At 42.6% G+C, this 15,468-nt stretch overlaps 1 protein-coding gene across 4 annotated transcripts in view; it reads left to right on the forward strand.

Annotated features, from left to right (window-relative positions):
* The window catches only part of LOC124032195 (pleckstrin homology domain-containing family G member 5-like), a 116,409-nt gene that overhangs the window by 90,060 nt on the left and 10,881 nt on the right, over positions 1 to 15,468 (forward strand). For all 4 annotated transcript variants that reach the window (XM_046344402.1, XM_046344401.1, XM_046344403.1 and 1 more), the window contains 3 exons: positions 1,552 to 1,745; positions 14,012 to 14,203; positions 15,294 to 15,464. In XM_046344402.1, the coding sequence (XP_046200358.1) occupies positions 1,552 to 1,745; positions 14,012 to 14,203; positions 15,294 to 15,464 (557 nt within the window). The remainder of the gene's footprint in view (positions 1 to 1,551; positions 1,746 to 14,011; positions 14,204 to 15,293; positions 15,465 to 15,468) is intronic.

The following is a 15,468-nucleotide window of genomic DNA, read 5'->3' on the forward strand; positions in this document are numbered from 1 at the left end:
GTCTGTGAGTATAACAGAACGCATATGGCAGGCAAAATCTTGAGGAGAAATCAAAACAGGAAGTGAGAGATCTGAGATTTGTATGTATTCACCAGAGTCCCCAATGAAATCCTCTTGAGATATTAATGATGTTGCACTGCCTAGGGCTTCCACTAGATGTCAACCATCGATAGAAATTTGAATGAGACTTCTACGGTGTTGTGGGAGTGAATGAGAGCAGAATCTATCAGGGTGTCTGGCAGTCAGCCATTTTCTGATCACGCTTATTCCCCATGGTATCCACTTGCGTTCCATTGCTCAGGAAGACAAGAAGGAATACTCCGGTTGGAACTTTATTGAAGCCAAATGTTAAAAACATCCTAATGATTGATTCTGTACTTGTGTGAAATGTTTATTTGACCTGTAATAGAACTTTTTGAAGTTTTTGTCCGATATACCAAACGCTCTAACAAAAGAAGGTATTTGGACATGAATAACAGAAATTATCGAACAAAACAAACATTTATTGTGGACCTGGGATTCCTGGAGTGCTTTCTGATGTAGATCATCAAAGGTAAGGGAAAATGTATCATGTAATTTCTTGCTTATGTTGACACAATCATTGCGGCTATTGTGACTTTTACTTCTGAGCGCTGTCTCAGATTATTGCATGGGTTTCCGTAAAGTTGTTTTAAAATCTGACACAGTGGTTGCATTAAGGAGAGATATATCTATAATTCCATGTGTATAACTTGTATTGTCATCTACATTTATGATGAGTATTTCTGTTGAATGATGTGGCTATGCAAAATCACCAGATTGTTTTGGAACTAGTGAATGTAATACGCCAATGTAAATTCATATTTTGATAAATATTAACTTTATCAAACAAACATACATGTATTGTGTAACGTGAAGTCCTATGAGTCATCTGATGAAGATGATCAAAGTTTAGTGATTACTTTTATCTCTATTTGTGGTTTTTGTGACTGACTGGAAAAATGGCTGTTTTTCTGTGGCTATGTGGTGACCTAACATAATCGTTTGTGGTGCTTTTACTGTAATGCATATTTGAAATTAGACACTGTGGTGGGATTAACAACAAGATTAGCTTTAAAATGGTATGAGATACATGTATGTTTGAGGAATTTAAGACGCGCGCACGTCTTAATCGGCGTCATTGGCACCTGGGGAACAGTGGGATAACTGCCTTGCTCGGGCAGAACAACAGATTTTTACTTTGTTAGCTAGTGGATGTTATCCAGCAACTTTTCGGTTACTGGCCCAATGTTCCTACCCGCCAGGCTCTCAACTTATCCAATGCAATCTGCAGCTATTAAGCACATTTTAAAAGCTAGCCTTGTTGTATAATATTTTCACAATCTAATGTTTAAAAGGGATTTTTAGACTGTCCACTGGAGATCCTGTTTTGGTGCCTGAGGAAAGAGAACTTAAACAGGAAGCTAGTCCTGAAATAAATAAATGTTGATGCACTTCTCTATTACACCTACCTATCTTCAATAAGAGAATTATAACACACTAAGCTAACCCTCCATGTTGGTTCCTCCTCAGCACGGCCAGGTGATGAGCTGAAGGTGGAGCAGGGAGTGAAGGACCTGCGCTCGCTCAGTCTACCCAACATGAAACCCTCCTCTGGGGTTCAGAGCTCCTACATCCTCACTGCGGGCAGCGAGAGGGTGGAGCATGGCTCTCTGGGACGCATGAAGAGCAACGTTGACCTACTGGTCAGCGCAGCCTCTACTACAGTATGTATTCACTCACACACTGCAACCGATGTACATCACATCTCTCTCTCGCGCACACCATGGGTCCATATACAGTATCACACATACAGTATACACACAGAGTTCAGGTGGGCCTTCGCAGATGGGCCTTGAACAAATGAAGGACAGGAGGGGTTTTCAACAACAATGACAAAAATCATGAGAAGGGCTTACCAACAAAAACTTCCAAAATGACTAATTCAAGGAGTTGGAGGACTCAACAAAAAAAGCAGTGATTTATTTTAGGTCACTTTAGTTTGTTGTCCAGGATATGAACAGGTGACAGATGTTACCACTTCATGAGCTCAGTATAAACACACTTAAACTATACATCCTATCTGACTTATACACACCTACTACTGGTTGTGACTAGATGGAGTACAGCTACTACTGGTTGTGCTAACCCTTAACCTAACCTAGAACCTTAACCTAATTATCCTAACCTGTTACATTAATTCCTCATATGCCTTGTGCTGTGCCAGCCACCTCTATGGCCTTCAAGCCTTGCTAGGTAGGCTAGTGACCTAGAAGAAGAGGCATTGCCATCAGCTACTTATTCTGGCTGACAGGAAGAACCCGGTAGTGTTCACTTTGGCCTGGAGGAGAGGTGCTGAGAGGAGTCTGCTGGACCAGGGGGAACTGGCACCCTGCTTCACCCTGTGTTAATAGACCGTGGGAGAGGCTAGAATCATAAGGTTTAGTGTCCTGTCTGTCTCATTCTGTATTGCAGTTATTCTCCGACTGACTAAAGCCTACATTCTGACATGTCATTTAGTCAACTTTGCTGGAAGAAAATAAGATTGTGAGATTGTCCATTGCCTTCTCAGTATAATCTCGGAACCCAGAAAAAAGTTTGGCATGCCAGCAAGTCAATTTGTGTTAAGTCTGTCACGAGCGACTACTTTCAGTATGAAAACAGCATGCTCTTTTTGTGCCATACTCTTTCGCTGCCTCTGCACATTGCTTTGAAAGATTGGTAACTGTCTTGTGTGGACTAGCCCTCTCCGCTTACAGATTGAAAAACAAGTCAATGGGTGTGAACTGTGGAGATCCCTGCAGGCAAGTCTAGACCCACTCAGTCAGTACTCACACACTCAGGTGAGACAGTGTAGCATTGCATGCACTGAAAACGTGTGATGTCATTGCGGCCGTGCTGCTGTGCTAGGATACCGGTGGTTTCTGTAATTCAGGGATTTTGTCTGTCTGCGGGTTGGTAAGTCATCAGCCTTGGACATTAAGTTCTTACGGCTGAATTCCCGTCCACGGGATCGATTTGACAGTGAAAGTGCAGGGCGCCAAATTCAAACAACAGAAATCTCATAATAAAAATTCTTCAAACATACAAGTATTATACACATTTTAAAGATAAACTTGTTGTTAATCCCACCACAGTGTCCAATTTCAAAAAGGCTTTACGATGTAAGCATACCATGCGATTATGTTAGGTCAGCACCTAGTCACAGAAAAACACAGCCATTTTCCAGCCAAAGAGAGTCACAAAAAGCAGAAATATAGATCAAATGAATCACTAACCTTTGATCTTCATCAGATGATACTCATAGGACTTCATGTTACACAATACATGTATGTTTCGTTCGATAAAGTTCATATTTATATCAAAAAATCTGTTTACATTGGCGCTATATGTTCAGTAATGTTTTGCTTCCAAAACATCCAGTGATTTTGCAGAGAGCCACATCAATTTACAGATACTCATCATAAATGTTGATGAAAATACACGTGTTATACATGGAATTAAAGATATACTTCTCCTTAATGCCATATTTAAAAAAAATTCTTTACAGAAAAAGCACACCATGCAATAATCTGAGTACAGTGCTCATGCCCAAAACAAGCCATACAGATACCCGCCATGTTTACTCTGGTCACCTTATTCATCCAAGCTACTCAATACTGCCCCCAGCCATAAGAAGTTAAACATGTCTGTCTGATTTAGTCAGGAGTTTGGTCATACTGTTCCTCTCCAATCCTGTTTTTGTTTAGTTTGAGGAGTCTCATTCAGTCAAGGACAAGCAGTAAATGCATGATATACAAAACCCCTTCATAAAAAAAGAAAAGCCTGTATCAGCTCACTCAAACTTGGACACTGTTTATATTCATACACAGAGAGCAGCCATTCTCATTATGCCCTCAAGGAGGTGATAAAGAGCAAAGTAAAGGTACACACTTTAAAGAACTGCCCCTATAAATTACACAATGTACATGAGACAATGTTAAAATTCCAATAGCTCTACATTTCAATTACTTAACCTCAAACCAACTATACATTTTAGAAATGCCTTTAAAAATATTGAGAGCATTTAATGAGAACTAAATGGTGTGCAACATTGAAAATATTGTCTCATTTACATTGTGTGATTTATTGACGGTCCCAAACTAGCCCTGGAGATAGGTTATCCAAAGTCAAACCAACTTTCCCACAGTTGCACACCAGACAGCTGAAGCTAATTGGCTAAGTAATTTGGCTAACTCTTCACACCTGCAAACACACACACTTAGTAATGTAGTCTGATTTCTTGTTCTGGAGGCAGCTCTGCTGAGTGGTCACTAGCTGGCACAGCCACAGTCAACCTTAATGCCTAAACCTAACCTTAAATTAATGCAAATTTACATTTTTACAATGTTGCCACTTTTTACTTTGCATCTGGCCCATCTAGCAGAAATTCTCAGTTCTGCCTCAAAGACAAGACTCATCCAAATAAATGTCAACCTGCTCAAGAGGCATTAGAAGACAAAAATTAATATTACCAATTGAAGACATCTATAGCAGGATAAATCAATGTTAGTTTACATAGCTGGCCATGAATGTTGCATTTGTCTTCATGGGTTGTTTAAGGAAGCGTATACTATATATAATATAATTATGATATCTTTACATAAAACCAAAACAGTCTGTCTAGTCATTCCAATTATTTTAATACCCCTTGGTCTTCAATAATAGAACTTTGAAATATAGTATTGTGGAGTAGCTTCAATGTTATTTCTCCTATCACAGCCATTAAACTCTGTAACTTAAAGTCATCATTGGCCTCATGGTGAAATCCCTGAGCGGTTTCCTTCCTCTCCGGCAACTGAGTTTGGAAGGACACCTGTATCTATGTGGCGACTGGGTGTATTGATACACTATCCAAAGTGTAATTAATAACTTCAGGGATGTTTCTGCTACATTCCAGGAGGTTAAGTTAAGGTGTTAGGCTCAGATACAAATGCTGGGAAGAGTTTGACCAAAGGCTAAATTACTACATGAGTAATTAAGCGTGTCCAATAGTTGGGCTTTCATGTTTTTGTGGATTGGCTAGTCACTGTGTAGGCCTACAGTGTGTAACTATTGAATAATCCCATTTGTCGAGAATCGAAACAGTTGGCCTCAAGTCACATGGTTTTACAATGGGTACTTAAAACAGAATGCTCTAGACAGATGGGGATCATGTGATTTACAATAGCTAGATCACATCTATAAAAGTGATCTTTGAACCTTTTAGAAGGCCTTTGTGTAATATGCGCCATTTGGTTGCCATGGAAAACAACACACTACAAAGATAGCCAAAGGATTCACCTGGTCAGAATGAAACAGCATTTGACAGCTAGACAGAATCATTTCAACGCCTTGTCACTGTGAACTGATTGGACCTCAGTTTATAAAGATTATTATTCAAAAATTCTCCCCAAAATAATATCTGTATTCCATAAGTATTTTATTGGGTGACTAAAAATGTGATATAACAAACCCCTCTACCAATGACTGTGGTGAAATGCAATGGTGCACACATGTCTTTAAAGAGAAGAACAGTACAGCACAGATGGAAATGTAATTTAGGGAAGAAGAAGACTCAAGGAAACGCTCCACATCCTCCCACATGTTCGTTCTTGTCTGTCTTATTCCGTGAGAGGACTCACTTATCTAACAGTCTCAGATTACCCCCATTCCCGTCAGTCGGTTACTCTGTAGACTACGTGCTGACATGGGCTCACCATGATCTAACCAGTAGAAACTCTATCCACGCACCAAGTCAACCAGGGCTTGTGTTTCACCCAGGTTTATAGTAGATGGTCTTATGATGGTCTAGCCTAGAGTTATCTGCTGGCATCTGTGGAACTTGAGTGTTGGGAGGGAGGGGGAAGACCGTTGTGTAAGGACAGGTAGGTCAACAAGAAGACTGATGGGGAGATTATTGGAGCTGTTGAATAGCCTGGATGGTTGAAGGAACCATACCATCTTCCTTTAGAGGATTTGACATAGATGTGACACATGAGCACTCCATTTACATTTTTACATTTGAGTAATTTAGCAGACTCATTTTACATTTGAGTTCTTTAGCAGACACTCGTTTAGCAGACTAGGTGAAAAATATGTTGATGTGTCCATGAGCAAGTCACATTCCTAATTGCTTTTAAGTAGCTCTGGATAAGAGAGTCTGCTAATGACTCAAATGCATGCATTAAGCCTATGTAGTTATAATGTGCGTTTGGTTATATAAACTGGTAGCTTAAGTTAGTGTCTGGTTTATTAATTCTTTGGTAATGGTAGCAGGAAGTAGGTTATGTAAAAAGCTGTTTTTCGTCATTTATTTTCCCTTGTTTAACTGCTGTATTTTCCCCCGCTAAGCACAGTGTTCACATTCATGTCTTTCCCCTAGACTACAGTTGTAATTGTTTTGCTTAGCCAGGCTAACAAAACTAACAGCTCATTCATTTAAGGACATCAAATCACTGAGTGAAATACACAATCAGGACAATCAGAAATTTGCGCAATAGTAATTTGAATGACGATGGAGAATGGGGAGTAGTCACATGCATTTTACTTGTATGTTTATGTTTGATGATCTGCACTCGCGTGCCTATTTATTGAAACGACTAGCCATTCACACATCTCAGGTTAGTTGAGATGAAATATAGACTGCCTCGCAACAATAGAAGTACAAGTTGAAATTGTTATACTTTGATAGACAACTCCACTATGAAAATGCTAAATTTTGTTAGATTTATATTTCATTGGTCTTGGATCCCAAGTGGCACAGTGGTCTAAGACACTGCATCTCAGTGCTAGAGGCGTCACTACACACAACCTGGTTAGATTCCAGACTGTATCAAAACCGGCTGTGGTTGGGAATCCCATAGGACGGTGCCCAGCGTCGTTCGAGTTTGTCCGGTGTAGGCCGTCAATTGTAAATAAGAATTTGTACTTGGTTAGTTAAATATGAGACGCTGAAATATACAGGCTGTAGTGTAGATTTTGTGTACATTGGTGATCCAACCAATTACCATTTATTTTTTATTTGACCTTTTATTTAACTAGGCAAGTCAGTTAAGCACAAATTCTTATTTTCAATGACGGCCTAGGAACAGTGGGTTAACTGCCTGTTCAGGGGCAGAACGACAGATCTGGACCTCGTCAGCTCAGGGGTTTGAACTTGCAACCTTCCGGTTACTTGTCCAACGCTCTAACCACTAGGCTACCCTGCCGCCACCCATACAGAAGTGTAATTTAAATATTGCAATGATGAACCAAATTCTATCCCTAACTGACATTTATTTATTATTTATTTAACCTTTATTTTAATCAAGTGTGTTTCTCGAAAACGGTTTGTTTATCCAGCATGAAAGGGGATTTTTGTGTGTACTTGGTGGTGTTTATGTTTAAAATAGGCCTACCGTTGTGTGGTTGAGTATGCAGGCCCTGGTGGGCACGGATGTCTGCTGTTTACGGCCTATCAGGGTTGGGAGCTCAGGTGTGACTAGGCGTGGCTGGGAGCCAGTTGAACTGCTGCAGGAGAGGTAGTTGTGTGTTTCAATGTGTTAGACTGAGACAGTAAAGTGTGCTTAGGTGTGGAGGCTTGAGGAGAGAAGGGAGGATACAGCATTTTTATGATCCCAGTGTGATTGTCAGGCATTACTGCTCTGGTGACAGACAGAAGAAGCAGCTACAACTCTCCTCCACCTCAGTGCTTCACTGTGCGTTGTACTCCCCGTCTCTGTGGACTTTGGTTGGGTGCTTCCTCTTTTTTTCTAGCTGTAATGTTTTTCGGATCTCAAAGACTTTTGGATTTAGGATCTTCCTAATTTAAATGAGTCATATTTACTTTTGGATGACTGGTTTTGCATCTATTCTTAAGTGAGGCTTGAGAATGGTGCGGTTTAATCGCCTCTCGTCTTGGCGTAGCTGGGACCTGCTGCATGTGGAGTGTATTCCTGAATCAGCCCCCCTCCAGAGCCCAACAACAACACAATGTCAGGTGAGACAGACAGACCCACTGGGTCTCTGTTCCTCTGTGGCTGCAGTATTTAAGTTGATATTAGATAAGGAAATGCCATTGTAATGTAAGCCATCTTGAATGTAATGCTTAGGCAATGATTGCAGGATTCTCAATCTGTCACCATAGCCATGGTGGAGATTGTATCTGATGTATTTATCTCTTGGTCCCGTGAATGGTGGAAAACACCAGCCAGGTAGTGTGTGTGTAGTGGAAACAGTGGAGACACCAGTCATGCTGGTGGGCCTCTTCTGATGGCACGTTTGGGAGCCAGTGCCAGGTAGGCGGCAGGTAGCCTAGCAGTTAAGAGCGTTGGGCCAGTAACCGAAAGGTCTCTGGCTCGAATCCCTGAGCCGACTAGGTGAAAACTCTTGTCTGTGCTCTTGAACAAGGCACTTAACCCTAATTGCACCTGTAAGTTGCTCTGGATAAGAGCGTCTGCTAAATTACTAAAATGTAAATGGGTCCCATGCTGACCATTAACCAGTGATATCTGGGTTAGCAGGTGATAAGGACTATCCTATTGTTGTAATGAACACATACGGGGGTTTGCGTGTGTGTGATTGCCTTTCTTCCTGTCTTTGCGTGTGTGTGTCACAGTGGGTGTCCATGTGGGCAGGAAGGTTAACGTCACACTTTTTGCATCGTTAATCAGACAGCCCGATAAAGGGTCCTCTTATCGGTGAATAACAACATAACTGATAGGCCAGTAGCGCGGTGGGGGCGGGTTGCTACTGCATTACCCCTTAGCTACTTTCAATTAGAGGTCGACCGATTATCGGAATGGCCGATTTCAAGTTTTCATAACAATCAGAAATCGGTATTTTTGGGCGCCCATTTGCAGAGTAAAAAAAAAAAACTATGCAAATCAGTTAAGAACACATTCTTATTTTCAATGATGACCTAGGAACGGTGGGTTAACTGCCTCGTTCAGGGGCAGAACGACAGATTTTCACCTTGTTAGCTCAGGGGGTCCAATCTTGCAACCTTACAGTTAACTCGTCCAACGCAATAACGACCTGCCTCTCTCTCGTTGCACTCCACAAGGAGACTGCCTGTTACCCGAATGCAGTAAGCCATGGTAAGTTGCTAGCTAGCATTAAACTTATCTTATAAAAAACAATCAATCATAATCACTAGTTAACCACACATGGTTGATGATATTACTAGATATTATCTTGTGTGTCCTGCGTTGCATATAATCTGACTGAGCATACAAGTATCTGACTGAGCAGTGGTAGGCAGAGACAGGCACGTAACATTCATTCAAACAGCACTTTCTTTGCGTTTTGCCAGCAGCTCTTCGTCAAGCATTGCACTGTTTATGACTTCAAGCCTATCAACTCCCGAGATGAGGCTGGTGTAACCGAAGTGAGAACGCTAGCTAGTTAGTGCGTGCTAATAGTGTTTCAAACGTCACTCGCTCTGAGCCTTCTAGTAGTTGTTCCCCTTGCTCTGCATGGGTAACCCTGCTTTGATGGTGGCTGTTGTCATTGTGTTGCTGGTTCGAGCCCAGGGAGGAGCCAGGAGAGGGACGGAAGCTATACTGTTACACTGGCAATACTAAAGTACCTATAAGAACATCCAATAGTCAAAGGTTAATGAAATACAAATGGTATAGAGGGAAATAGTCCTATAATTCCTATAATAACTACAACCTAAAACTTCTTATATGGGAATATTGAAGACTCATGTTAAAAGGAACCACCAGCTTTTATATGTTTTCATGTTCTGAGCAAGGAACTGAAACGTTAGCTTTCTTACATAGCACATATTGCACTTTTACTTTCTTCTCCAACACTTTGTTTTTGCATTATTTAAACCAAATTGAACATGTTTCATTATTTACTTGAGGTAAACTTGATTTTATTGATGTATTATATTAAGTTAAAATAAGTGTTCATTCAGTATTGTTGTAGTTGTCATTATTACAAATAAATAACTTTAAAAATCGGCCGAATAATCTGTATCGGTATTGGCGTTAAAGTCATAATCGGTCGACCTCTGCTTTCAATACTTTCCTCCATTCAGGTCTCTGGGTTTTTTTTTCAAAGCAAGGTTAAAACCACAAAGGGCTGTGATAAGATGAGGAAGGAACCAACTGGACACGAGACTTTGTCATTAACCAGCTTGGAGCTGAACGTGACTGCCAACTACTCAGGGCCACCAATTTCCCTAGTTCCCAGACCTGTCAATGGTGTTGTAGGTCAGGGTCCTCTCTGTTATTAATGGACGATGACAGATAGGTCTGCACAGAGGCCAGGTGAAACTCAATAAAGTTTAGAGAGGGTTGGTCAGATATACAGGGCTGCACAGAAAATGAGGTAAAATGGTTTTTAGTTAGGTGTTGAATGCTGCTCTTTTGAACAGACTTCTGCAATATCTGCTGTTTTTGTACGTTGAGAATCAGTACAAATAGGTCATTAAAATAGCCCATTGAGAAATATATAGGATGAATGCTAAAATAAGTACATTAACCCCAGTTGATTAGATATGACCTGAATTTTATGGTGTGTAGTTGTGCTTCCACGTATTGTGGAAAGGGGAGTTTGCTTAGTCATATCTGTGAGGAATATCTAAGCATACTAAAGAAATGTGTTAAAACAGCTCATTACTGGTCATTTCTTACCTTGTTACAGTCAACCAGGAAAGCTTTGTGGAAAGTTGTGTCCACGGGCAAACAAAAACATAATTGATTGAGAAAACATAGGCCTAATGGGTTGGGTAACTTGGGTTCAAACCACAATAGAGCAAGACTTTGTGGTTGTCACTGCGGTAAAGGTCAAACTAACGTTCTCACCAGTTCAGTTATACTTGCTTTTGTTAGCTCACTCATTGCCTATTTCTCTCCTCCTGGAGACATTCCAAAATCAATTTGTCTATACTTGACAATTAGCTTTGCTCCCATGAGGCACAACTGTCCTTGTAAGTATGTTTCTATATGCCTGTTATAGGTGTCACATTAGTGACTGAATACATGTCTGTTCTGTGTTAGAGTATCAGTTTAATTTACAATCAGGGAGCGTAATTGGAGGCATGCCAGATTTTAAATGACGTAAAGCTGTCAGTCAGTTTGGAAAGAGAATCAGTGGTTTAAAAGAAAAGGGAAAAGAAGTGAAGGGAGACAGGGTGTGTGTCTGTGGGGGATTCAGAACAGTCAGAACAAGGAAAGTGGACGTCAGAGGCAGCGACTAAACAAAGGGTGAGTTACTATGAACAGTTGGCATGTCCTCTGCAGCACCAGGATGCCTGCTCTTTTCTGTTGGAGCCCTGCAAGCTGTTGCTCTGGCCACACCCCTTTCTATGCAGATCACACACAGACACTCACTCACTTTTCCTGTAGCCCCGCCTCCTCTTCCTTTCCTCCTCAACACAATGGGGCAGACAGGATCCTCCTGGTTGCTATGACTCCAGCACAGTGGCTGTGTGAAATTCTAGGCAGGCAGCAGACTCAATCAGCACAGCAGGCTTCACCTCTGAGTTAGAACAGCGGGACAGGCAGGACTACCACGGAGTACACAGAGACACAGAGTTCAAAGACGAGACCTGGGGTGGTGTTCATGGTGTATTCATGGAGATAAGAAGGATACAAGAACTTCTCTATCAGACATACAAACCTGGACTCTTTCAACTTGAGCAAGACCTCTTATCTCAGTTCATAACTGGACTTCAGAAGCACTTTTCTTTGAGGAACAACCTTTCATTGTTCCAGCTGTCGCTCTTCGGGGCTTTCCTCTCTTAGTCTGAGGGCACGAGTGTATCGTGAATGTATGCGTAAGAGAAGGAGAGGTTGAACTTGAGAGAACACAACAGCTGGGTCCAGTATGGGCTGCAAAGTCTAACTAACAGAAGGATTAGGATGGTTTTTCAGATCTTTGACATGCCGCTGGCTTTAATGGTGAGTACTCTACTGCTTCCATTGTGTGTGAAGCTTTGGGGAGCCTTTCCCCACTATATCTGGGTGATCAATCTGCAGTGTAAGAGAGAGTTATACATCCCAGTTTAGACAGTAAGTCTTGAAGTCAGTGGAGACTTTAGGCTACTTGTTTCTGGGTTGTTTGGTGTAGTGCCAGGACTTTGATTTGTACTGTAATGTTTTGCAAATTACTGATTTGGTTAGGTTTCAGTTTTTCTGATTAGGTTTTAGTTTTGGTTAAATGTTCATTGTCATACTGCTCTAAAACCCATGTCACTAAATCAAAGAGTCACATTTTTCACCCCTACCATGCTCTGTGTATCTGTTGCCAGAGCATTCCTGAGCCAAGGTAATCGGAATTCAGCCCCTCTAGTCCAGCCCAATGAGCTGCTGTCACTGGCAGAGAGTCCAGTGTGTGTCTCTCGCTGTCTCTCTCTCGCTCTCTCTCGGTCCACTTCCTGCACCTGTGTCCTTGTCCTCTTGGCCGAGATCCCCCAGAAATCCCCCTGGTCAGAGCTGGATGAGGGGCCTCGCTGTTTGCCCCACTGAAGCGATTATATCTAAATATAGTGAATGGGAAATTTAGCTTGAAATATTTGGTCCTTTCCCCTTCGATTTTCGTCCCACTTGAATACTAAAACAGAGGAGGAAAACTATCCACCATATGGAGTTGAAGTAATATTTCTTTGGACAGAAGGAAAAGATTGTACTGTAGTACAGCGATTGGTCTAAATGTTTGCTTCTGCATGAACGCTTTTAAAGAATCCCGAAAGGTAATACATTTGGAACAGTATTGTTTATAGATGGGCATGTTTGTGTCTGCAGAGAGAGCGAGAGGTTTATTATTGCTCCTCTCTGTCTGACAGTTTGTTTAGAGACCATTGCTCAATCCTTACCGACCTCTTGTGTGGACATTCTCACTGTTGGTCTTATCCTGTATGCTCGTGAGGGAACTCAGCCGGGGTCTCAACTTACTAATGAGAGTTAGAATAGTATTTGGGTTGTGCATCAGCAGTCACTTAATTAGCCGATGTCACTTGTAGTAAGCATGGTTGAATTACCGACTATGCTTACTACATGCTTACTGATGATCAATGGAGTGGGGCCCATTGATCATCGGTTGTAAAACTGATCATTTTTCTCTCCGCCCCATGGCAAAATGTGTAGAATTGCAGGAAATTAACTCTAAAACACATTTTTCTCTTTGCTGTCACAAGGGGGGCCGCTAAAATGGTTTGCACGCAAGATCGAGGGAGGGGGGGGGTCCAAAGGCTGCACATTTTGGGTTTTGCCACAGCACTACACAGCTGATTCAAATTTAATCAGCTGTGTAATGCTAGGGGAAAAATACAAAATTGCACCCCCTTGGGGTCCCGAGGACTGAGTTTGGGAAACGCTACTCTTCTGTGTAATGACCTAAACAGGGGTCAATGGCCCAGCGACTCCCTAGTCCCCACTAGCACATTACTCTGCACTGACATACTGTCTCTCTCTGATGGCAAAAACAACTGCTTCCTCAGATACTGAGGCCTGAGAAGGCCCATGTTTGTTTGGTTTGCACGGCAGCCGGTGCTCGTAAAGTGGATTGAGATTGCTTGTCTTTAAGACTCACAGGCCGGCAGCAGGGCTTGATGACAGGGTAACGATAGTAATGAAACGATGGAGTGGAGTGACTAGCTGACCTGTCTGTCCGTTCTGCCATGTTTCCTTTTGATTTAAGGAGTGTTCCGTCTCAGGAAGTGGCATTCATTTCCTCTCAATCCTGTATGTGTCTGAACGGCAGTTAGGATGGCTTTAACAGCTCTCCTGATGATGATGTCATTCCTCACATCAAAAATCCCCTTTGATTACCTGTTTATTCTCCTTGTGTATTTCTCATCTTTTTAAATTCTGTCGCGTCTCTTTCCATATCTCTGCCTGACGACTCACTATTATCTCCAAGTGATGCCCTCACCTAAACGCTTTCAATCTTATTTACTTTTTATTAACTCTGTCTGTTTTTCTCTCCCTCTACCTTTGGTGGGGATTCCATATGAACACTGGTCTCCTGGTTCTTGCAGGGTCAGGCGCGTCGCAGGAAAAACATGACAGAGTTCCTTGGGGACGCCAGCATCCCGTCTCCGGACTCCTTGGCCGGGCTGAGCGGCTCTCTGCCAGGCGTAGGACCTGGTCCGGACAGCTGGAAGAACCGCGCCGCCAGCCGCTTCTCTGGCTTCTTCAGCTCCAACGCTGTAGCAGGGGCTTTCGGAAAGGTGATGGGAAAGGCCTGGTCTGGGCCATCAGGGGGGGGACCCAGCCACTAGTAGAGGGAGGGGCTTGGTGGTGGGGTGGTTAGTGTGTGTGCGCAATCGTGTGTGTGGTGCAGGGGTCGAAGGCCATTTCAGCTCCCAGTGAGATCACTTCCCTTCTCTCCAAAGCCTCCGAGTTGGCTCACACAGCAGCTTTCCACTAAACAAATATGCTTAGTAGCTGTGGTGGAAGTGGCCTGGAAGAATGAAGGTTTAACAAAGGTGTTCCGTGTTCCGTAGACAAAATTCTATTCAGGTCCCTACCAAGATGATGATGATGATGATGATATAATAATACAATAAGACACAAGGATCTGAAATGGCAATAATCATTAGCCTTTATCGCCTAACAAAGCACACAGTCATACACTCGCTGACGCACACAGACACCCTCCTCTCCCCCCCACACACACGTACATTGTCTCCACTCCCCTGAGGTCATATCCTGCACTGTAGCAGATGTCAGAGGGAGACGGCGTCTGTCACTCACCTGTCAGCTACCAGATCATCTCTATTCATCTTGTCAGGGCAGTGTAGGGTAGGGGCGGATCAGAGACCTGGCCCCTCTCCTCCACAAAGCAGGGGTGAATCAGGGCATCCTGTACCCCCTTCAGGGAACAGGTCCCTTAAGCACAGTTGGCACACCCCCTACTTCCCACTCCACTAGCCTCCTTCCCCCTCCACCCACCTCCTCTATTGTCCAACTGATCTCAATGCACAGAGCTCATTTTCATAAGTACATGAGGCTGGCCTGTGTCCTGGCAGGACAATAGGCTGGATAGCTGTTGACAGATTTAAGAATTCAGTGGACTCGAGGGAGGGTTATGCTAATGCAGGATTTCAAGCCTGTTTACATTTTGCTTTAGGAGTGTAATAAGCTCTATTTTAATATTGTAATGGACAGGAAAATGCACTGTTCCTGCTTCTCCCCTTCCTATAGTAATACTGATTAAATCTAAATGTGCTCTACATGTGAATGACTTTGTAGTGAAACAGGAAGAAGAATATTGCCCAGGGTCTGTTTGTTTACATGTGTTGGCGTCCATTCTAACAGGAGATGGACCGCATGGAGCAGCTCCAGAATAAGCTGCAGTCGTACACTCTTTTTGGCCTTCCCAAGGTTCCTCCTCAGCTGTCCTTCCACCAGGACTCCTGGGAAGAGGAAGAAGAGGAGACAAGCTTTGCACTGGAGGACAGCTGGACGCAGCTACTGGACCATCCTGAGGTAT

The sequence above is a fragment of the Oncorhynchus gorbuscha genome, linkage group LG03 (assembly GCF_021184085.1).
Source record: "Oncorhynchus gorbuscha isolate QuinsamMale2020 ecotype Even-year linkage group LG03, OgorEven_v1.0, whole genome shotgun sequence".
Lineage (NCBI taxonomy): Eukaryota > Metazoa > Chordata > Actinopteri > Salmoniformes > Salmonidae > Oncorhynchus > Oncorhynchus gorbuscha.